The 23,631-nt window shown below is 41.5% G+C and overlaps 1 protein-coding gene across 2 annotated transcripts in view; it reads left to right on the top strand.

Annotated features, from left to right (window-relative positions):
- The window catches only part of LOC137303998 (serine-rich coiled-coil domain-containing protein 2-like), a 531,854-nt gene that overhangs the window by 426,118 nt on the left and 82,105 nt on the right, over positions 1-23,631 (top strand). For both annotated transcript variants that reach the window (XM_067972386.1, XM_067972387.1), the window contains exon 9: positions 14,428-14,514. In XM_067972386.1, the coding sequence (XP_067828487.1) occupies positions 14,428-14,514 (87 nt within the window). The remainder of the gene's footprint in view (positions 1-14,427; positions 14,515-23,631) is intronic.

The following is a 23,631-nucleotide window of genomic DNA, read 5'->3' as shown; positions in this document are numbered from 1 at the left end:
GAGCAACTGGCACATGTAGAGATAAGTACATTGCTGTCCTTCAGATGAGGCAGTAAACCGAGGCTCCACCTGTGTCTTCTGGTGGCAGAAGAACAATATGGGTGTTGATCTAGAAAGATGAGATCAATGGATCAAATTACCATCCATAATTGATCACTATGACGTCATAAAAACATAGAAATTACAGCACAGAAGGAGGCCTATCGGCCCGTCGTGCGTTCATTGCAATTTTCACTTGCATCCTCCCCATTTTTCTCTATGATCTTCCTAAGTCATGCACCAGCTGAGAAGGGAAATGATGCTCTCCAGAACTGGTTGTTAGTAAGTGAAGGACAATGACCCAGTAGCGATTCTGCAGGTTGTTTTCCCTCCCTCCTTGTGAGGAAGTGCCACTTGGCATCTTCCAGCATTTATCCAGAAGAGATTGGGAATTTGGCGATCAGATTTATTTAGTGTAAATTTGTTCCTGGCATGTGGGAAACACTGACAAGGCACTATTTACAATCTATATAAATGACTTGGATGAAGGAAGCAAGTGTACTGTGGCCAAATTTGCTGATGATACAAAGATAGGTGGAAAAGTAAATTGTGAGGAGGACACAAAGTGTCTGCAAAGGGATATAGGTAGGTTAAGCGAGTGGACAAAAATTTGGCAGATGGAGTATAATGTGGGAAAATGTGAAGACATCCACTTTGGTAGGAAGAATAAAAAAGCATAATATTATATAAATGGAGAAAGACTACAGAATGCTGCGGTACAGAGGGATTTGGGTGTCCCTGTACAAAAAGTTAGTATACAGGTGCAGCTGGTAATTGGGAAGGCAAATGGAATATTGGCCTTTATTTCAAGGGGGATGGAGTATAAAATTGTAAAATTGTTTATAAAAGCAAGGAAGTCATGTTACAACTGTACAGGGTGCTGGTGAGACCATACCTAGAGTACTGCGTACAGTTTTGGTCCCCTTATTTAAGGAACGATATACTTACATTGGAGGTGATTCAGAGAAGGTTCACTAGTTGATTCCAGGAAAGATGCAAGTGAAAATTGCAATGAACGCACGACGGGCCGATAGGCCTCCTTCTTTGCTGTAATTTCTATGTTTTTATGACGTCATAGCGATCAATTATGGAAGGGTTTTCTTATGAGGAAAGATTGAGCAGGCTGGGTCTATACTCAGTGGAGTTAGAAGAACGAGAGGAGATCTTATTGAAACATATAAGATTCTGAGGGGGCTTGACAGGGTTAATGCTGAGAGGGTGTTTCCCCTCATAGGGGAATCTAGAATTTAAGACAGAGATGAGGAGAAATTTCTTCTCTGAGGGGTGTGAACCTTTCGAATTCTTTGCCCCAAAGAGTGGTGGAGGCTGAGTCATTGAATATATTGAAGGCTGAGTTAGACAAATTTTTGATTAGCAAGGGAGTCAAAGGATATGGGGAACAGGCGGGAAAGTGGAGTTGAGGTAAAAATCAGATCAGCCATGATCTCATTGAATGGCGGAGCAGGCTCAAAGGGCCAAATGGCCTACTCCTGCTCCTATCTCTTATGTTCCTATGTTCTTATAATGTTATTGTTTACACTGTGAGTGTAAATGATAATATGGCTATGAGTAATAAATTGTGGAAAGTGAATCAACTATCTTACATAGAATTACAAGGAATGTACAGCACGGCTATGTGGTCCAACATGTCTTGTTTTTTATTCATTCATGGGATGTGGGCGTTGCTGGCAAGGCCAGCATTTATTGCCCATCCCTAATTACCCTTGAGAAGGTGATGGTGAACCGCCTTCTTGAACCACTGCAGTCTTATTATGTCTTTTTGTAGCGGGATTGTACAACTGAGTGGCTTGCCAGGCCATTTCAGAGGGCAGTTAAGAATGGACCACATTGCTGTAGGTCTGGAGACACATATAAGACTAAGTAAGGATGGCAGGTTTCCTTCCCTGTGCCGGTGTTTATGCTCCACACGAGCCTCCTCCGACCCCTATTCCTTTCTCCTTCGTGTTTATCTAGCTTCCCCTTAAATGCATCTATGCTGTTCGTCTCAACTACTCCTTTTGGTAGTGAATTCTGCATTCTAAACGCTCTTTGAGTAAAGAAGTATCTCCTGAATTCTCTATTGGATTTATTAGTGACTATTTTATGTTTATGGCCCCCTAGTTTTGGTCTCCCCCACAAGTGGAAACATCTTTTTTACATCTACCCTATCAAACCCTTTTGTTATTTTAAAGACCTCTATGAGGTCACCCCTCAGACTTCTCATTTCTAGAGAAAAAAGCCCTAGCCTGTTCAATCTTTCCTGATAGGCGTAACCTCTCAGTTCTGGTATCATCCTTGTAAGTCTTTTTTGCACCTTCTCCAGTGCGTCTATATCCTTTTTATAATATGGAGACTAGAACTGTTCTCAAGTTAATCATTAAGCTGTTTAGTGTCAGTTTTGTTTTCAACAAGAAATGCCCATACTTCAGCTACAGGACAAATCACATTCAATAATCTGGGGCAACTCCAAAATTTTGTGGCATTGATTGTTTTAAATTGATTAGTTGAATTTGCATTCAGCATGTTTAACCAACAGTCTAACTCAGTGGCTTGCTTATAGATTTCCTTGCTAATACCCCGCAGGGCTTTAACCCATCTCAGAGTGTGGATATGGGCTATGGAGGCAGAGCCTGTGACTGCAGGGCTCCCAAGCTTAGAAAGGAATACAAAAAGTACAGGCCATTACAGCGTAACTAAAACTGAACATAAATATTGTGGTGGCTGTGTACTACATAGATTCAGAGGCATCATTGTTTCGTGCAAGCCTCATAATCGAGCTTGTGTAGTCTTATTGTGTATCTAGCTATGGAAGGACAGGACAGGGAGCTACAGACACAGGCCTCACTATGGACTGATATTTCTCTCAACAGTAAAGCTTATTCTGTCATTGGGAGATAATATACAAATTTTCAAGTTTCTGCCTGAAATACTTTCAGATTTATACCTGCATCTGCCACCATAGGAGTTACCGATGTAGATTAAATACCAAACTCGAAGAGGCAGTGTCATAAATATTATTACCAGCATTCCTAATTTACAGATCTACTTCTCTCCCTCTCCATCACCAAAAACTGTACTGTCTGAATGTAACTCAGTTCCTATGAAATGTCATAAACTTTCCATGACATTTCCATCAGGAAGATATTGATTCATTATAAATCACACCTCCAGTGTCCAGCGGATTTAGCAGAAAGCTATTACTATTGCAAGGAGTTCACACTAATGCAGACACAAAAAGTCATTTATAGATTTATTTTTATGGTAAATGATTTTCTGCTCCACTTCTTGAATAGACAATTATATCTTTATAAGAAAGTTTCTTGTGTCTGACATCTATGCTGAGCCATCAGTCCCTTTATTTCTTCCTCATTGGTTAAGTATTTAAATCTGTGCTTTCCTCCTTTCTGATTGGTTACTTTCTATTTTGTTCTCCAACCCTATTGGCAGTATTACTTCAGAGTCAGGTTGGAGATCAAGCTCCATGGCACATTTGAGTACAAGGAACAAACCTGAAGTTTTGGTTGCACGCTGTAGTATAACTCCAATCTCAGCAGTTCCATTCCATTGTATAGAAAGACATTTGTTGAATATTCTGTACCAGGATGCGATGACAGTAGGACTGTTGGATGCACTGCTCAACACAATACAGTTGCCTGTTTTCTGTCACACATTCTGGGCCCAAAGAGGGCTTCAGAATCTCAAAAGAACTTGCAAACTGATGTGGGATTTTCAACTGTTCAGCTTTTTAAGAGGGATATATATATATATATATATATATATATGTGTGTGTGTGTGTGTACATACACATACTGATCAATTATTATTATATTACACTGTACTTATTTTGCACAGTTTAAATCAGCTTCTGCAGGAATTTAATAAGAACTTTCATAACCTTTAAGAGTTCATTCTGTAAATTCTATCTGTAAATTTTACAAAAGTGATATTTTATGTTTCTTTTTAACCTGCAAACTCTGTTGTTTTCCCAACTCTTCCTCTGCATAAATCTGGAAATTAACAGCCAATGTTTTTGTGCAGAATTCTAAAATATACAACTCACATTTATAAGAGCACAGAGCTCCTGCTAACTTCTTTAACAGCATGGCATCAGAGAAAGAGCAGGGGAATTATAGGTTGTGCAGCAGTGCATGCCAGGAATGATGATGGTGTTCTCTCCTAGTTACCAGCAAACGATGTACTCTGGGAGCACAGTAGTGTTGAGAGCACGTGTGGGAAGCAGAAAAACATATATATCTTCACCATGAGCTCTGCTGTACTGACATAATCAGCAGCTGTTCACAAAGCAGATAACAAGCTGCTGTTAATTCCATGTAGGCAGTGAGCAGAATACACACAGGAATTACTACAATGCAGTACTGATAAATATTTCAAATGCTATTGATACTGCAGACTGAAAATAAAACTTAAATAGAAAGTGCAGCTTTAAATTTTTAATGCCCTTCACAAAAAGACCTTGGGGAAAGCTGTGGAGATGAGAAGGGCAGTAAGACAGATCTTTTATAATTAGCATATTAAGACATGCATATTAAGATTTGCTCAGTCTCTCTGGAATTTATAGAATCCAGAACAAAAATATATAGAAATGTTAATAAGAGAGTGCGTAATCTGGTGAGATTGAAAAGGAAAATGATTTGTACTGAGGGTTGTGAATATCCTGCTTTCTCACTATAGGAAGCGAGCTGACTTCAAACAGTCATCTAACCGATATCCTGCGCTTGTTTGTGTTGCGAATTCTCATCACTCACTAATGCTGGTCCACTAGGAGCTAGGTAGCTATGGCTTTCTGTGGGAAAATGGAAATTGTATGTGTAATTTGTAAAAAGCATAGCAGGCAAGAGCTGAAGTCTCTGCACTGAGTAGACAGGGCTGATGGCCGGCGTGGACACGATGGGCCGAAGGGCCTCTATCCGTGCTGTATAACTCTATGACTCTATGACTATTACTGCACTTCCCTATACACCACACACTGGGCGATAGTGTAAAACAGGCAATATTGGATTGACCGCCCATTTTACACCCCTCCCCAAATTGGAAATCAATGGGAACGGAAAATCAGGAGCAGAGTACAATGGGTGCCTGATCCGATATTGCCCGTTTTACACCATCGTCCAAATTTAAAATTAACTCCACTGTCTTCCATTACCACGTTATGACTGTAGTATGGCACACTTCATTAAATTACAAATCATACCATACCACATACATGACAAACCACATTTTTATGTGCGGCACCATACTCTCTGTTCCTTACTCCATATGCACCATGCCATACTTAGTAGCAAATAATAGACTTGCTTTCTCCGCCATAGAACACTGAAACCAAAAAGAGAACAAAATAAAATCTCAACCGCAGATAGTATCCAGTCTCCATTACCCCAGTCTCCATTACCCAGCCCTCCAGATAGTATCCAGTCTCCATGGGATAAATTTTTGTCTTCACTGCATGGGCAGTAATCTGGTGGAGCTGATCGCCTGTCCATTATAGAACCCACCTGATTTTAATTCCGTTGGTAGGTTACAAATTACCAGATTTATTGAATTCAGTTGAACAAATTGCCATGGTGAGTTGCTCGTCCAGTACTGTAACCACTGTAATACCACATCCCTATATTATCACAACTCCTTGGCAAGTACCAAGTCACCATATCAAATATCCATGGCAAGGGGCCATTCTGTTGTTTGCGTTCCAAATTCACTTGCTTCAAGTGGTCATTTTCATTCAGTATACAAAGGTTACTGTTTAAAGCAGCAGTCGGATCATTTGTTCTGTAACCATTTAGATTTCTGGTTATTGTGCAGTGTAAGGATTAATGCAGGGTTTTATGTTCCTGGAATGCAGGGTAACCACACGATCATGCTGCAGCTATAGTGCTTTCTGCAGTAATGGGAAAACAAAAATCAGAATTAAGTGTGAGACATCCTTTCATTTAAAATAAATCTTTCATCTTATGCTGTTAGGACTCTGCAGGCAAAAATATGACATCTACTGCATGATAAGTACAGACCCAGATATTTATAATGCAGTTCTACAGCTTCCTGAATCATAGCTGGCATGACTTATAACCACAATGAAGGTTGATACATTAGCAAAGACTTGTTTCCACATTATGCAGAATAAACAAGACCAAGAGAATGGCCATGAAAAGACAAGAAGCAATAAAAAATCTCGAAATCTCTCCCTCTTGGTCTTATGCCTTCTACGTAGGAATGTGTGCCAGCCTTTCACTGATCTGTGAACACTCATTGTGCTGACATTGTCCGAACCAGCTGTGATTCAGCAAGGTGTAGAAATCTGTTGTTCACATATTAATTCACATATTATTCATTTGTTTCAGAAACAAATGGTTAGACTGTGTTAAGGATGATAATAGGGTCAATATTAGTTTTGAGGAAGTAATACACCGTACATCTGATGGAAAAGGGTTGGTGGTATCATTCATGACTTATCCATTGATCTAGTGACTCTATGCTGCCTCATCATTGGCTTATTTTCAAAGGCTGTGGGAAGAAGTTTAGCTCATCTAAATCGTAGAAAAAAAAAGTCATTGCTATAACATGTCTACAATTATAGAGAATATCAAATGATTAACTGGGGCATATTTATGTTTCATTAGTGAGGATAATCTCATAATTACAGAGTGATGAAGTCATGATTGAGTTCCATAAGGATCCTCACTAGGGAAATGTAAATGGATATTTCACACATTACTTGCTGCATTCTGTTATGAAGGAGGATAGTGATTTAAAAAAAACTTTGATCTCTCTCAGTATTTAACTTTGTGTAAAATCATCAAGAAATTCTGTTGAGTATATAATCTGTTCTCAACGGCTGTTCCCCACAGTGACACTGGGAAAGACACAGAATTATGGCACAATTGAACAGTGCAGAAAGGGAACAAATCTCTTCTTATACCAGTTTTCCTTCCCCCATAAATGTTTCACCTAAGACTAGCTGCTGAATGCCCTTCCCATATCTCGAGCAAGCATAATACTGGCACTTGAGAAAAGCAAGTATAAATCAAACACCATAGCATAGATGTAGGCTGCCTTCTACGCATAATCCAATATGGCAGATATGAACAGACAATGCTAGCGTAATGCATCTTCTTGGAGTCTACAGCTATCCTCTTCACTATCAACTACACAGCCAATTTTTGTGTCGTCTGCAAATTTGCCAATCATGCCCCCTACATTCAAGTCCAAATCATTAATGTATACCACAAACAGCAAGGGACCCAACACTGAGCCTTGTGGCACACCACTGGAAACGGATTTCCATTCACAAAGACATCCATCGACTTTTACCCTTTGTTTCCTGTTACTGAGCCAATTTTGAATCCAATTCGCCACATTTCCCTGTATCCCATGGGCTTTTATCTTTCTGACCAGTCTGCCATGTGGGACCTTGTCAAATGCCTTACTAAAATACATGTAGACAACATCCACTACACTACCCTCATTAATCCTCCTTGTCACTTCCTCAAAGAATTTAATCAGATTTGTAAGGCATTTGTAAGACTATTTGCACCATCCACCAGTGCTTTTCTTGAACCGACTGTTTGGAGGTTCATGGGACTGGTGTGGTTTGGCCCTCTCAATCTCCTTCCCACACTATACTTGGGGAAAGTGTCCGACCTCTACTTAGTGCCACTGTCTGGACCACGCCATGTTTGGGGAACCTCCTGGGAGAACCGGCATCCTACTACAGTACTTGATGGTACAGTGCCTTAGTGTGCCAATGTGCTGTGCCTCAGGGCTGATATGATTCAATTTTAATGATTAATAAACTTTTTAATAGCAATGTAAGTTTTTTAATATAGATTTAGATTTTGCTGTTCACATTGGGATTGATTTATAATGTTATTCTGATTCCAAGGATATTTGGATACTTGGAGTTTTCTTGGCTGTTCAGTTCATGAATATCATGAGAATCCCATTTTCAAACACTATTTAATTAACAATTCATTAGAAGATGGACACCACATGCATGCTAAATACCTCTTTCACCTGTGTTCAATTCACCTGAGGTTTATGGGAAGAACGTGGGCTCTTTCAGATGGCTCTGTGTGAAACATTTCTCAGCTGCAATCCAGTTCCCAGCAGGCATGAGTTCACAGCACAAAGCATCATACAAATCAGCTCATATTGGCATTCAACTGACAATCTCATGTCGTGAGGATGGTGCTGGAAATGTAAATATCACAGTGTGCTTGTCTGAGGTTTGCATTAAAGCATAGTGTAGGAGCAAAATAAAGATAAATTTACTTTGCATCTGGCCATGCTACACATGGTCAGGAGTGCTTGAGGTTGATACTGGGATCTAAAAGTGGTTAGTGCTCCATTCACCTTTAGTAAGTGGTAAGTCCTCCAACTGCTGATATTCCTTATCTTGATGAGCATGAAATAATATTTTTTTAAAGTGAAATTCTGTCTAATTTCTACAGTTTTGTAGCTAATATCACTGCAAGATAAACTGCTTTTTATCTCGCACGTATAGAATATAGTAAATTTTTTGGGTGAAATTCCCAAGTGTTTGAAAGTTTGCAACAGTTTAAGTATTGTGGAAGTCAGGTATTATCCTGCTGGTTACTTGCTGTATTTTTTTTTGCTTCTGTATAATTATATTCATTTAAAAAAATGACAATTACCTTTTGGTAATAGTAGTGACAATCGTGTTTCCCACCTATCAAAATGAACAAGCGAACATGGTGCATGGCCCCATGTAACGGATGGTGCAGGAATCCAAGGGTGATTGTTGGAAAACTACTCCCAGTCACTGCAACACTAAGTTCTAAGTTTCAGATCATAGGCGATGCTGGTCTCCTTATGGTGACGCCTGCTGCTTTGAATATTAATAGTGTTGGGACAACGTGAATTGTGAGCCACATCCGGCACATTTACCATGGGCCGAGCAATTTGCTGCCTACCCCCACCAAGGACCACCGTTTTTGCAAAAGTGGTCCCAGAGGCAGTGTGAAATGCTGGAATCTGAGTGATAAATCACTCACTCTCACCACGTTTTGTGTTCACATGAGATGTTTGTTGGAAAATTAACATTTTATTTGTGCTGAAATAGTTCAATATGTTTCTGCTAACTTGGTATAAGAAGCTATTAAACAACAGCTGATTAGCCTACTTCATAAAATAATTGCACATGTGAATGTAGAACAATTTAAAGTTTAGTGCTATAATAAATTATTTTGATTGCCAATTTCTTGCATATCATACCACACTTTGCCTTAATTCATCTTATTGCATTTATGATTACATAAAAAATTTGATTACATAAATAAGGAAGAATAAACTTTAAAGTGGCCTGGGAATTTACACGGCCGTCTAATTTCAGCTCCGAGGCTACACTTGAAATAAAAAATAAATTAACATGTTACCAGGTTAAGTTTTTCCTTAAATTGCATTTCAACTTATAATAAAATAGTTGATGAAAAACAGCATGGTATAATTTATCATCCAAATCATTGCTGAGTGTAAACCCAGGGAGTGAAGAATTAGAGGCAGGATTGGGGGTGAAGAATTGAGTCTTTTTTTAAAAAAAATACATTTTCAATTGCTAATGAGAACTAATGTTGCTTAATTTATTTTTTTCTGTTGCAAAGTGCTCAGTTAAATTTATGTTTCTGCCATTAATGAACACGCTGATACAGTAACTAGGGAATGGGTAATAGCATGATGATACTCCCATTCCACCTCCGGGATCAGGATTTTAATGCAGCCCAAACCGTTGGGATAAAAAAAATCACTTGGACAACAATACAGTCTGGACTCACTTTCTAATGGGTAATTATTCTTTTCATCAATTTAAGCTTGGGTCTTGTATTTTGAATCATAGAAATTTACGACACAGAAGGAGGCCATTCAGCCCATTGTGTCTATGCCAGCCGAGAAAGAGCTATGGAGCCTAATCCCACTTTCCAGCTCTTGGTCCGTAGCCTTGTAGGTTAAGGCACGTCAAGTGCATGTCCAAGTATTTTTTTAAATGAGTTGAGGGTTTCTGCCTCTACCACCCTTTCAGGCAGTGAATTCCAGACCCCCACCACCCTGTGGGTGAAAAAAATTCTCAACTGCCCTCTAATCCTTCTACCAATTAGTTTAAATCTATGCCCCCTGGTTATTGACCACTCTCCTAAGCGAAAATAGGTCCTTCCTATCCACTCTATCTAGGCCCCTCATAATTTTATATGCCTCAATTAAATCTCCCCTCAGCCCCCACTGTTCCAAAGAAAACAATCCCAGCCTATCCAATCATTCCTCATAGCTAAAATTATCCAGTCCTGGCAACATCTTCGTAAATCTCCCCTGTACCCTCTCTATTACAATCACATCTTTTCTGTAATGTGGTGACCAGAACTGTAGCTGTGGCCTAACTAGTGTTAAAATCGTAGAATCGTAGAAAGGTTACCGCACGGAAGGAGGCCATTTGGCCCATCAAGACCGCGCTGTTTTATATTGTTGTAGCATAACTGCCCTGCTCTTATATTCTATGCCTCGGCTAATAAAGGAAAGTATCCCGTATGCCTCCTTAACCACCTTATCTATCAGTCCTGCTACCTCAGGGATCTGTGGACATGCACTCCAAGGTCCCTCTGTTCCTCTACTCTCCTCAGTATTCTACCATTTATTGTGTATTCCCTTGCCTCGTTTGCCCTTCCCAAATGCATTATCTCACACTTCTCTGGATTGAATTCAATTTTTTTTATTCATTTATGGAAGTTGGGTGTCACTGGCGAGGCTGGCATTTATTGCCCATCCCTAATTGCCCTTGAGAAAGTGGTGGTGAGCTTCCTCCTTGAACCGCTGCAGTCCGTGTGGTGAAGGTTCTCCTACAGTGCTGTTAGGTAGAGAGTTCCAGGATTTTGACCCAGTGACGATGAAGGAATGGCGATATATTTCCAAGTTGGGATTGTGTTTGACTTGGAGGGGAATGTGCAGGTAGTTTTGTTCCCATGCGCCTGCAGCCCTCGTCCTTCTAGGTGGTAGAGATCGTGGATTTGGGAGGTGCTGTCGAATAAGATTTGGTGAATTGCTGCAGTGCATCTTGTAGATGGTACACACTGCGCCGATGGTGGATGGGGTGCCAATCAAGCGGGCTGCTTTGTCCTGGATGGTGTCGAGCTTCTTGAGTGTTGTTGGAGCTGCACTCATCCAGGCAAGTGGAGAGTATTCCATCACACTCCTGACTTGTGCCTTGTAGATAGTGGAAAGGCTTTGGGGAGTCAGGAGATGAGTCAATCGCCGCAGAATACCCAGCCTCTGACCTGTTCTTGTAGCCACAGTATTTATGTGGCTGGTCCAATTAAGTTTCTGGTCAATGGTGACTCCCAGGATGTTGACAGTGGGGGATTCGGCGATGGTAATGCCGTTGAATGTCAAGGGGAGGTGGTTAGGCTCTCTCTTGTTGGAACTGGTCATTGCCTGGCACTTGTGTGACGCGAATGTTACTTACCACTTATGAGTTCAAGCCTGTTGTCTAGGTCTTGCTGCATGCGGGCATGGACTGCTTCATTACCTGAGGGGTTGCAAATGGAACTGCACACTCTGCAATCATCAGCAAACATTCCCACTTCTGACCTTATGATGGAGGGAAGATCTTTGATGAAGCAGCTGAAGATGGTTTAACCTAGGACACTGCCCTGAGGAACTCCTGCAGCAATGTCCTACATTTTGCCACTTTTCTGCCCACCTGACTAGTCCATTGATATCTTCCTACAGTCTACAGCTTTGCTCCTCACTATCAACCACGTCCAATTTTTGTATCATCTGCAAACTTCTTAATCATGCCCCCTACATTTAAGTCTAAATTGTTGACATATACCACAAAAAGCAAGGGACCTAGTACTGAGCCCTGTGGAACCCACTGGAAACAGCCTTCCAGTCACAAAAACACCCATCGACCATTACCCTTTGCTTCCTGCCACTGAGCCAATTTTGGATCCAACATGCCACTTTTCCTTGGATCCCATGGGCTTTTACTTTCCTGACCAATCTGCCATGTGGGACCTTGTCAAAAGCCTTGCTAAAATCCATGTAGACTACATCAAATGCGCTACCCTCATCGACCCTCCTTGCTACCTCCTCAAAAAATTCAATTAAGCTGGTCAGACATGACCTTCCCTTAACAAATCCATGCTGACTGTCCTTGATTAATCTATGCCTTTCTAAATGACGATGAATACTATCCCTCAGAATTGTTTCCAATAATTTTCCCACCACCGAGGTTAGGTTGACTGGCCTGTAAGTACTCAGTCTTTTCTCTCTTTTTAAACAGCGGCACAACGTTGCTGCCAGTGTTGACCCAATGATGATTATTACAGTTTAGAGAGAGTACCATTGTTTGTTACTTTGTCCTGACAGGGTAGGTATTAGTTGGATCCTTTTCCATCTATCTAAAAATACTCATAAGTTGAAACTGGTCAAATACTTTTCATAGTTTAATTTTTAAAGTTTCTTTATAACCTTACTTTCGACTCCTGAGAGTTCCCTGAACATGGCCATGTTGAGCATTGCCTGGGGCATCTCATTGCCTTAACATCAGAATGCAGTCCCATTGTCTTCTTAAAAAAAGAACACAGACTGAGTGGTGCATAGCATGGAGCAGTATTTTATTAAAAGAAAACAAGTCACATCAGGCCTTGAGGAAAAAATGAAACATGAATAGGGAACTATTTCCCGCAGGGTGGCAGGCAGGGTCCCTGGCTGGCCAGCAAACAATAATCTGCTACCAAGCAGATAGAAGTTCCAAACTGTTCTGTTTTTCTCCCAAAATTATTTGCTTGTAAGTAGCTGGCCTTAATTTAATGTTAAATCCTGCATTCAGTGGTTTATCTGTACTGTTGATCACAAGGACCCCTTGCTGCTTGTTAGACTTTCACTAATGTTAAGAGGTGATGTGGAGATCAGCAGGAGACTGCAGCATTCAGGAGCTTGACTGCATTGGTTGTATTTTACAGACCAGGGGAAGTTGAGCAGTCTGCCAGCAGCTCTGGTCAAGTTAGTCTCTGCAGTACATTTGTGATCCTTTTGACACCATGATTACTTATTCCATTGGTTAATGATAACTTGCCATTCAGTAATATTCTGTAAATTGCATTTAATTAATCAGTTAATATTCTGCATGTAGCTCGACTGCAGGTCTGGCTATTAAACGGATTTGTGCACAACACTGAAGGCATTCTGAACAGATGTGGAACTATCCATCCATTATACATGTTGTTACAACATTGGATCTAGCAAGAGTTTGTCAGCAGGCTTATGGGGAGGGTCAGCAGAGAGAGAGGCCCTTCAGTTCCTGTCCCTGTTTGTAAAACTGTGGTTCCACAGCTCAAGCACAGTAATAAATATATTCTTGCAAGTAAAGAAATAGATGCTGCCCTCTGTTGACCATGGATGTGTGGGTGTGGGTGTGTGTGTGTGTGTGTACGCGTGTGCATACACTTGTCTATGTTTAAAACTGAGGCCTATGCTGTTTATTCACAGAAATGCTTCCAAATTTGTTAATATCAGTGCAACGTATTAACAATTGGCCTCCCATCTATATCGAGTCAGACAATTCTTCCCTTGGTTGACCTGATGGCAAAGTCGTTTATAGTTGGAATAGTCTGTGTTGTGTGGAAATCCAGTAAACGGGTGGAACATGGTCATGTTGCACACACAATATGTTGTGGAGTCTCTGAGGCATGCGTGCTACACTGAAGACCAACAACACAGTTATTGCCACAGCATGGGAATGAGGAGAGCTGTGAATTTTTATGCAACTACAGAGAAGACATCACGTCTAACGGGCCAGTTTGTTCACTGGAGAGAAGCAGATGATGTAGATAGAATAAAGATCCAGTCCTTTCCACAGTTGAAAATAGACTTTGTTTAAAAAAAAAAATGACAGTGCTAAAGATGATTTGGATGTTGAAAATATAAATTTCCTGGTCAGGGATTAGACCCTGGCGAAGGGAGATAACGTATAAAGTGTGTATATGTGGGAGGGGGATGAATAAATAAATGTGAAAAATAAATCATGCTTTGTGCAATTGGTGACTGACATTAGTTTAAGCAAGTTGGCACCAAATTGGAATGCACTAGATCTATTTTTATTTTATTTCAATCAGTTATCTCTTCTTTTGTCCTGGCTCCTGTCGTGGAACCCAGCGCCCCGGCACGGACTGGAAAAGGGGGCAGTCTCAATGCAGTAGTACGGCCTCACTGTAAAACAAAGCATTACAATGATTATCCTTTCTTATTTAGATATATTTGCTGTTATACTGAGCTCTTGTCCTCTACTTGGCAGCCACTTGGGTAAATCTGCGCAATTGTTCACCATACGTTCCCTATTGACCTATTGTTTTTCTTCATGAGCAGACAGACGAGCTAGTTGGGGAGATCCAAGGTCTGCGAGAGGAAATTAAAAGAAAGGATCAGATGATTGAGCAACTGCAACAACAACTGGTGAGTCTGACCTCCTGAAGACAGAGGCAACGTCCACCTATTTGTTGCTGTCAGGAGACGGTATCAACTCAATATCGAATAAAGGAAGGAAGGTTGTGTCCCCTTATCTACATTGCTAAAGAGGGGAAGCCATGCTCACTCAACTGTTAATATATAAAGTCATGCGATGTGCATAGTGGGTACCTCTTTTGAAGTGATCTCCGTGACTGGGTCAATTGAGATGCGACTGTGGCACAATTGGAAACTGATAGCTTTTTTCCCTCTGTGACCATCCTCACTGGGTACAACGTTGCCATGTTCAAGGTAAATTTCCCTTCAGAAATGTTTGCCCCATGCCCACCACTTGTTTCCATATCATCACCATAGGCACCAGTCTAAGATGCTGTTTAATGTTATGATTGCAATAGAGATGCAGGTTCAACTACAATAGTCTGGAGCACGTGACTCAGAGAGGAGGGACAATCTACTCTCTTATTTTATAGAATATTTTTTAAAAGTTGTTTGAGCTACAAGGTAGCACCTGAGGTCAGACTTACCTCCCAGCGAGGTTGTTCCATGATGTTATCAAGCAGTGACATCCTGGAATGGCATTATTGGAAAAAATAATGGGAAACTGTCCCTTCAGAGGAACCTCATAACCTGATCCCAGGAAACTGTGTTGTCAGCTCAAAAAATTTGTGTTTCTTTCTAAAATGTCCTTCAGAATTTTTGTAAATGTTCCATTTTTCCTCTCAAATGGGATTCAGGGTTACTTTGAACAAAAAGTATATTTCCTGGATTTTCCCTCCCCAACAGTAAAATACATGTGACCACTGTGAGTAGGAACAGGTGGGTACAAGTTTACTAAAGTGTTTAAAAAAAACCCCAGACAAATGCTGGAAATATGAAATAAAACTAGAACATGGACCCCACGGATCACCCACCCAGGTTCATTGTGCCACATAAAGCATAACAACCGCATCAGAACTTCATACGGGCGTTGTGACTACCTACTACATAAATGGAAGATGATGGATAGCCAGTATGTGCGACTGTGGACAGGCTATCCATACCATGGAGCATCTTGTGGGCCATTGCTCGCTAAGTTCTTTCCCTGGACTAATAGCTTCAATTGACTCTATCACCCGAGGCCATAGAGTGGATAATGAACTTGGACATTTAATGTTGCTTTTCAAGCTGCCATACGAAAGACTTTTTGTGTCATGATGTTGTCACGCCTCTAAGATGGTAATGACTGGGGGTAGATGGGGTTAAGGTACAGATAAACCCTGATCTAATTGAATGGCAGAACAGGCTCAAGGGGCTGAGTGGCCTACTTCTGTTCCTATGTTTAATGCCTCTGCTAACGAAATTACTTCGAATCGTTACTTGCTTGGCAGTGCAAGCCTCCCACCAATAGACAGCACGTTGCACATCTTCACTCTGTCTCCCAGCTGACTCAGCTCCTGGTGCCGCTGCCATGGATCACTGTTCTTGGGCACTGCTGCAACCCAGAACTCATTCTGCTTCTACTCAACTTCCCCCGTTCAGTCCGTTCTTTCTGGCTGATGTGGGCCCTGATCCCACGGAATGCAATACTCTTTTATCAGGGCTTGTCAATCTGCCTCCGGTGCCCTGCTGTTCTCCATCCCCACTCCATTCTTCTGTGTGGCCACCACACTGGTCCCGGCCCTGACCTGCCTGCTGTTCTTGTTGGCCTCGACCTGGTCAGACACGCCCTTCACTTAGTGGCCTCGCCGCATCCCCCTCCTCTGCTCAACTCTATCCCAGTCCCTTGTCCAGCTTCACACTTGTGATGTTCTCACCCCCCTCCCACCCCTCCATCACCATCCCTCCCCATAGCCAACACCTTCCCTCCCCTCAGCCAACACCTTCCCTCAATGTCACCCCACTTACTCCCACTGCTGGTTCTCACCAAAGAACCAGACCCAACCCAGTCCAAACCCCACGCTGAATTGTAATGTACGTTCTCTCGCTTCCTGGCATGCACCCATTCACCAACCTCAGCCCCATTTGCCCCACAGTGCACTCTCCCAGCCAGTTACCAGCACTAAACTAGGAAATGGAATTGGCATTACCTATTACCCATGCCCTCTCCCCCACCGCCCCCACCCAAAATAAAAACAAAGATCAACAAAAACAGACAATAAATTGGAAACATCAAAACAGAAAAAGTAAACCTAAAGCAGAAGACACAAAGAACTGGCAACAAGACAGCACACACAACGAACAAGATAACATCGAGGCCATTTACGCTGACCTACTGCGAGCAATAGGATCCCTGGTATACATGTAGAAAATCTATATATATTTCTAAAGGGTTTGTTATTGATGCTTTTTTTGAAATTGAAGTTATATGGGATCATAAAGAGCATCTCTTCACTGAAGATAGTTTGAGAATTGCAGAGGGGGTGGGGCAATAGATGATGAAAATGAGTAAACTGCACACTAGACTCTTCAAAAGCTCCTTTCATTCCCACAGCAATTCATTTTCACCCTGAAATCAGTTTCCATTCTTAAATGTCATCGAGCCTCTGAATTTAATAGAGGTGTAAAGATTTGGTGATACGCTGTATAAACCACTGATCAGCACTACAATCACCACATTCAAGCAATTCCACCCTCCTCTTTCAGACTTCGAAGAATAACTTCAGCTCTGTGAAATCAGCCTTGACAAAATTTGAATTGAAAATAAGATATTCCTCAAGGAAAGTATAACAATTTCTGAAATATAGTATGAAAAGACTCAATTATTGCCGAGCATGAAAGAGATCTTTTAAACAGACTGGGGAGAAGGAAAGGCTTCTAGCTTCTATTATTTATTCTGGAGTTTGGCTCAAGAAACCAGATACAGGAAGTGCCTAAAAAAAAAAAAGCTTGTAATTTTTAAAATCAATCTCTTATTATGTTCACGAGAGCTGAAATAATAGTTTTCTGCGATTTTCTTTTTGGAAATGTTGATTAAAGTGGCTGGAAAGATATAACAATATAACAAAGGCAGCAGCTTCGATTGAATTAGAGCTTATAAATGCACATTTTTTAAAAGTGCCTTCTGTTAGTTAGTGGAGATGTCTAAGTCACAAACTGTCATCCGATTACCAATGGATGAGATCTGCATATCTATTTGTCAAATTTGCATTCACTGATACTATCGGTTAATCGGTCCTTCTAATGCAATTGGGTGGCCTAGAGGAGCTCTGAATATAAATGAGTCGGCAAAACTAATCATCTTCATTGGTAAACTACAGCGGTAGGCATTACTGGTAATCCATGACTGCAACTGTCTAGGTTTAGTAACTGAATTCCCTATTTATGAAGTCTGGATTTACTGCATTTGAAAAACGTCTGTCAGGATGAAATACACAAGAAAAAGGAGATTTACTATATGGCCTTAGAGTCTATTGGGTGTACACATTTTGAGCTTTCCATATTTTTGGGTGCCATTTCTGATTGACCCCAGTTAATGTCCTTAGTGATGGTGAAAACTGTATCGTTTTGAAGATGAATTTGTGCCAGTAAAAATTGGGTTTTCAAAATGGTGGGAATCAGGGGGCTAAATAAGAATACTACTGGTCCACATTTACAATTATTTCCTGTCATTGGATTGTGTTACACATGCTGAGGGGTACTGTATTTCTTGGTGCTTATTTGTTGCGATGTTGAAAAGGATGCTTGGTTTCCACATACATGAACTACTGCCACCATTTATATGGAGCAGAGACGTGAGGGGTGGGGCAGAGAAAATTTTAGAAAATTCTAGATGCTCTACTCAAAAATGGTTATCGACTGGAACAGAAGGAATGTGTGTGGATACTGTGGGAGTTGTAGTTCTTGATACAGGTTTATTTCAAAGAATGCTGGGAGTTTTTGGATTCAATCTCAAATAAATAAACTTGGGTCACCCTTTGAAGCATTAATTGGACACTACCTGGGGCAGTAATTGCATTATTACATTAAATTGTTTGCATTGTAAATAAAGCATTTGCAGGTATGACGAGGCAGGTAATCCTTAGTACACTCTGCTTAAACACGGTGCTTTTAAAACCATCTCTATTGTTAGTCAAGTTTTCACTTTCAAAAATCAAAAACAAAATTACACAAGTTTTTTTCTGAATGTACTGAAAGGGCAGAGCCTGGGAAAGTTAGTACTGGGTACAAGTAGAGACTGAAAATGGTGGGTCTCCATTGGGGAGAAAGTGCAGGTTTAAATTTGCAATATGGGGAATGGAACTAACTGGATTGCTCTTACAAAGAGCTGACATGGGCTCGATGGGCCGAATGGACTCCTATGCTGAAACCATTCTATGTCTAGAGCCAGATTGATGAGGGGCTAATCAGACAACTAGTGATTAATAGCGATGGTCTTCCAGGTAGAGTATTAGAGGCAAAATCTCTGAAGTCATTCAAGAGGCATTTGAAGGTTATGATGGAAGGACAAGCTAGATGGACCAAATGGCCTCTCACTCACTCGTACTAATCTTTGTGAATTTAAATTCTGACAGCATGAAAATACAATTACTGGGGAATTTATTGCCTTTGCAACTTGACAATTCCATATCAGCATTTGATATGAAGAAAGGCCTGATAACACAAATGGTATCTCATGGGAGGTTTGCACTTCACGAAATTCCTAAATTCTTTATAACTCCTAAAAATGTATCTAAATCTAAAAAAGGTAAATGCCTTAAATCCCATTGTTTTAACAAATATTTAAAGGGGGCATGTTATTGTAATCAGGATTTAATGTAAATCTGAGTGTAAAACATGGATTTAATTGCAAAGAAGATAAATCTCTTAAAGAGGATGTATAACCTACTGAATTGCCTTACAATCCTTAGTCTTTTACTGGCAGATATGTTTAGTTATCAGTGGCTTTTAGTCAACACTGGCATCTTTGTACTTGAGAACTGCTGGCTTGTGGCAATCTGGGAGCAGATATTTGGGGTTGCATTCCTGCTGCAACACCAAGCTCTGCTCCAGCCCCATCATAAATAAGGATTTGCTGTCCACAGTCCACCCTCCCCATGTCCGTGGAGTAGTACCTCATGATGTCATGGCTGGGGGAGTACTACCCAGTGACTGACGCATAGCCCGAGGATTCAAACTGCTACTTGGGAATCGACCAAACCAACATTTGAGCTACTTGGATACTCAAGATCACCGTAACTATTTAAGTACCTAATTCTAAGAAAACATAGCAACATAAGTAAGATACGAGTGTGATTCTCACTGCCTCTTCCCCAAGGCAGGTAAGCTGCTTTATCCCTGTTCCATTCACAGGAAAAGCTAAAAGGTGAAGCTGTTTAGTTTTGATGCCTGGCAGAAGCAACAGAAGAGTACTGATTATTCTTAATCTAATTATCAGCATTTGTGACCATCAGCAGATGGTAGACAGAGAAGGTACAGCTTTTTAAAATCTGCAATGCAGAATATTATCTTTTTTTCTCTCTGCTGGCTGAGCAGGAATGCAACCCAGATAGATCAAGATGGAAGGTGAATGGTACTGTGGTATTAGAAGTAAAAGTCTGGGTTGGAATGCAACCCAGTCAGGATGGAGGTGAAGATGTTCTGTCTGTGACGAGGGACTGATTGGTGTTACATGTGTCAGCTCTGGGACTTGGGTTGTTTTGCAGCCTACACAGACTGGGAATGAAGCTGCTCTCCCTCCGATGTAGGACTGGGTGGTGCTGTGCCAGCGTATTGTTAATTCCACAGATCTGGATTGATATGCAACACAGAGACTGAATGACAGTCTCCCTTCACTGGTGGGTGTTAACTGTCTTGAATCCATGAAGTATATGTATCACACGACTGTTACTAATAGATAGGACTGCATAGAACATTTCTGTGTTGTGTTTAGTACTAATTGGCACTTCAAAGAAAATGCTCGATGGTGTCAATCCATCTTTTTGTTCAGGTTTTTATTGATCAGTTTGACATTACCTCCAATCCACTTAGAATATACTGTCAGGGTGGAACCATTATTGATTTAAAGGAAGAATACTTTGTCTCCTCGATTTTTTTTTAAAAAAACAGCAAGCTCAGGTTTAATCTTGAGCCAGTAGTTATGATGTGCGACTGTAGAGAAGATTATGGTTGTCTCCTGCTGTTGGGAAAATGGATTGAGAAATGACGGTGCGATCCATTGATTCAGGGAAAAACTATTTTAAACCCTTGTCTGCAGCACAGAACATATTAAACTAGGGGCTGTATTTTTGAATAAAATCATTTGCTGCTTCATTGGTGATGAATTGTATGTTCCCATATCTTTTCTAAATTGAAAGCTTAAAAGGTTAATGTGCTCCTGAATGGCCCAGCAGTTGACTCACGAGCAGATGTTTCCCGGCTTCCATCCCTCAGCTGCCTATCAGCAAGTTTGAGCTTTACACATAAAAACAAAATTGTGTTTTGCCCACATACAAATTATATGGAAGTTTTGTGTGTTAGCAGGAAGCATTTCTATTTCTAAGCAAGACAGGAAGCTCATCAAGAAATGTGCACAAAAGTTTAAAAATTAATTTGAAGGTGGCATATGCTCAGAATTCTTTATATCCTTTATTTTTTGCTCCACATTTTCTTGTCTGGCTCTAGTACAGTTCAGCAGCAACTGGAAGGGTGGGATTGCGACCACTTTCTCTCCACCTGCAGGCTTGTAAAGTCAGATCAGGTTAAATAATGCTGCCAGCAACAGTGCTGTCCGATTCAACCAATGTTTATTTCCGTATTAAGTGAAATATTTCACTGCTACGCATTCAATTAAAAGATTGTATCAGAAAAATATTGGCTCTGAAAAGACACATTGTGTCATTCCTCTCTCCTGTCAGTTATTTTAGTAAGTATGGCTCAGCAGCTATTGAAATTGGTTTTAGAAATTGAGAGTAGCAGCACATTTAAACTGATTATTAATTGCTTAGACACGTTAAGTTCATTCCTTTTTGGTAGATCGATCCCACCTCCCCACCATATTCCTCACTGATGATCTGATATCCTTTATTGCAAATAGGATTTGCTCTTTGGTTGTTGAGTCTTGTGACCATTGTGCTGTATCAATGTGACAAAACAGCAAGTAAATAATAAGAATCTCAAGTAGACAGAGGATTATCCCAGAGCCGTGACTGAACCGAGCTGACCTTTCCCTACATTGGAAACAAATTCCCTTGTTTTATTGACAATAATTGTGAAATGCTAGACCACAGTACTCCAAACCATGGTGAATGTGTGTAAACTTGAGGCGCTTTTCCCTTATTACTATAATAAAATCCAGTTTCACGCATTTTTATTGGGCAACTTTCACATTACTGATGTCATGGTGCCATTGAAATCAGCTGCACTGTACTGATTGCTCATTTTATCGGCGAGAAGCAGAGCTGATGAACCCAGTGGCAGTTCATGAGACCATTAAAAAAAATTTGGTCTCTTCTAAAGCCAAAACAGCTAAGATCAGGTTCTTTATATTTCCAAGTGGAGCCAACAACAGACCTGTGCATTTACCGTGACTGCACTCAAGTAGCATAAATGCAGTCTTAGAACCATAGAAGTTTACAGCACAAAAGGAGATCATTCAACTCTTTGTGTCTGAAGATACTTTGTTGCTAGAGCAGAAATCGGGTGCTACATTATTGTGTTGTCCTTGCATAGGGATAAGGAGTGAGAGCTCAGTAAAGTATCAGAGAATGGTTGAGTAGAGTAAGATACAGTGTATGACTTCTGTGACTCTAATGAGTTCAATTGTATCATTTCTTTGCTGGAATAAGGAGCAGAACGATGGATAAGTTGAGATGTCAGTTTTTATTTAATTTCACAGATTTTGCATACCACTAAGAGTAACCCGGGACACGAGCAGGGAGAATCACGGGGCACTACCCCTTCTAGATATTTTTGAGAGCAGGGCATTACCCACACGGCTTTCCCTTCCTTTGCTGTAATTGAAGAGCAACTCCCATGGGTGGTTCTTTTCCTTTTTGCTGGATCCCACCTCCCCACCATATTGACAGTTCTGCAATATCCATGTTGGTCAATAAAATCATTTCATATTTTTTAAAAAATGGTGTGCTCATCACAGTAATTGATTTTGTTCAGGCAAAGGGACATTTTCTGTTTTCGGACACCCAGGGCCCGATTTTGGCACCCGCTATCGGGTGCGTTCTCGGCGGGGGGGGCCTCGAAAATCGGAAAATCCAGGATCCCGAACGGATCCCGCCTCGATCCCGCCCACTTCCGGGTTCCCCGCTGACGCGCCGGCGTGCGCGCGCAGCCCCCGCTGGTGGGAATCCCGCAGGCAATTAAAGCCAGTGGGATGCCACTTGAGAGTATTTATTTAGCTATTTCAGGTCATTAACTGACCTGATTAAGGGACTGTGTGAGATTTTGGATCAACATGGGACTGTTTCCCACACTGGGGGAAACACTCCCAGATCGAATGGACGTGTTGCAGCTGTCAGCCTGTGGCAGCTGCAAAGGTCCATTTGACAGGTGGGGGGGGAGACCCTCACCCATTGCAGGAGGCCGCTCTGTCACTTGGGACAAAGTTTGGCCTCCACCACCCTCCTCCTGACGGTCAAAGTCACCAACCTGCACACTTACCCCGGGGTCCGGAGACATGTACCTACCTTGCGGACCCCCTCAGATGTACATCTTGCGGATGGGGGCCGCCGTAGCTGCAGTCATGACCTCCTCGGAGGGCGAACAGCATCACCAGCCTCACCAGCCTTGCTATCCACGCCATCCACCTCTGACACGTGGAGCTCCACAACAGAGTGCTGTGACACATCCACCTGTACAGCAGGAGGGAGGGCTACCGCAGAGAGAGATGCGTCGCAGAGGGCACTACCCTCGCCACAGGTTCCACAGACCGAGGCTCAGCCTCCTGGACCTCTCTGAGCAGCAGTGCACACGGAGGCTCAGAGTCAATCGACATGTAGCCGTGGACATCTGCAGCCTCTTTCATGCCGAACTGCTCCTGGCTGGCCCGTGCACCATCTTCCTACCTGTCGCTGTCAAAGTCACCACTGCCCTCCCGAACTTCTCCTCCACAGCCTTCCAGGGTGCAACCGGGGACATCGCCGATGTCTCTCAGTCGTCTGCGCAGAAGAGCCCTGCAAATACACCTACACCCAC

This window comes from Heptranchias perlo, chromosome 36, assembly GCF_035084215.1.
Source record: "Heptranchias perlo isolate sHepPer1 chromosome 36, sHepPer1.hap1, whole genome shotgun sequence".
In the NCBI taxonomy this organism is placed as follows: domain Eukaryota; kingdom Metazoa; phylum Chordata; class Chondrichthyes; order Hexanchiformes; family Hexanchidae; genus Heptranchias; species Heptranchias perlo.
Note: the sequence above shows the minus strand (reverse complement) of the source record. Positions and strands in the feature narration are given on the sequence as shown.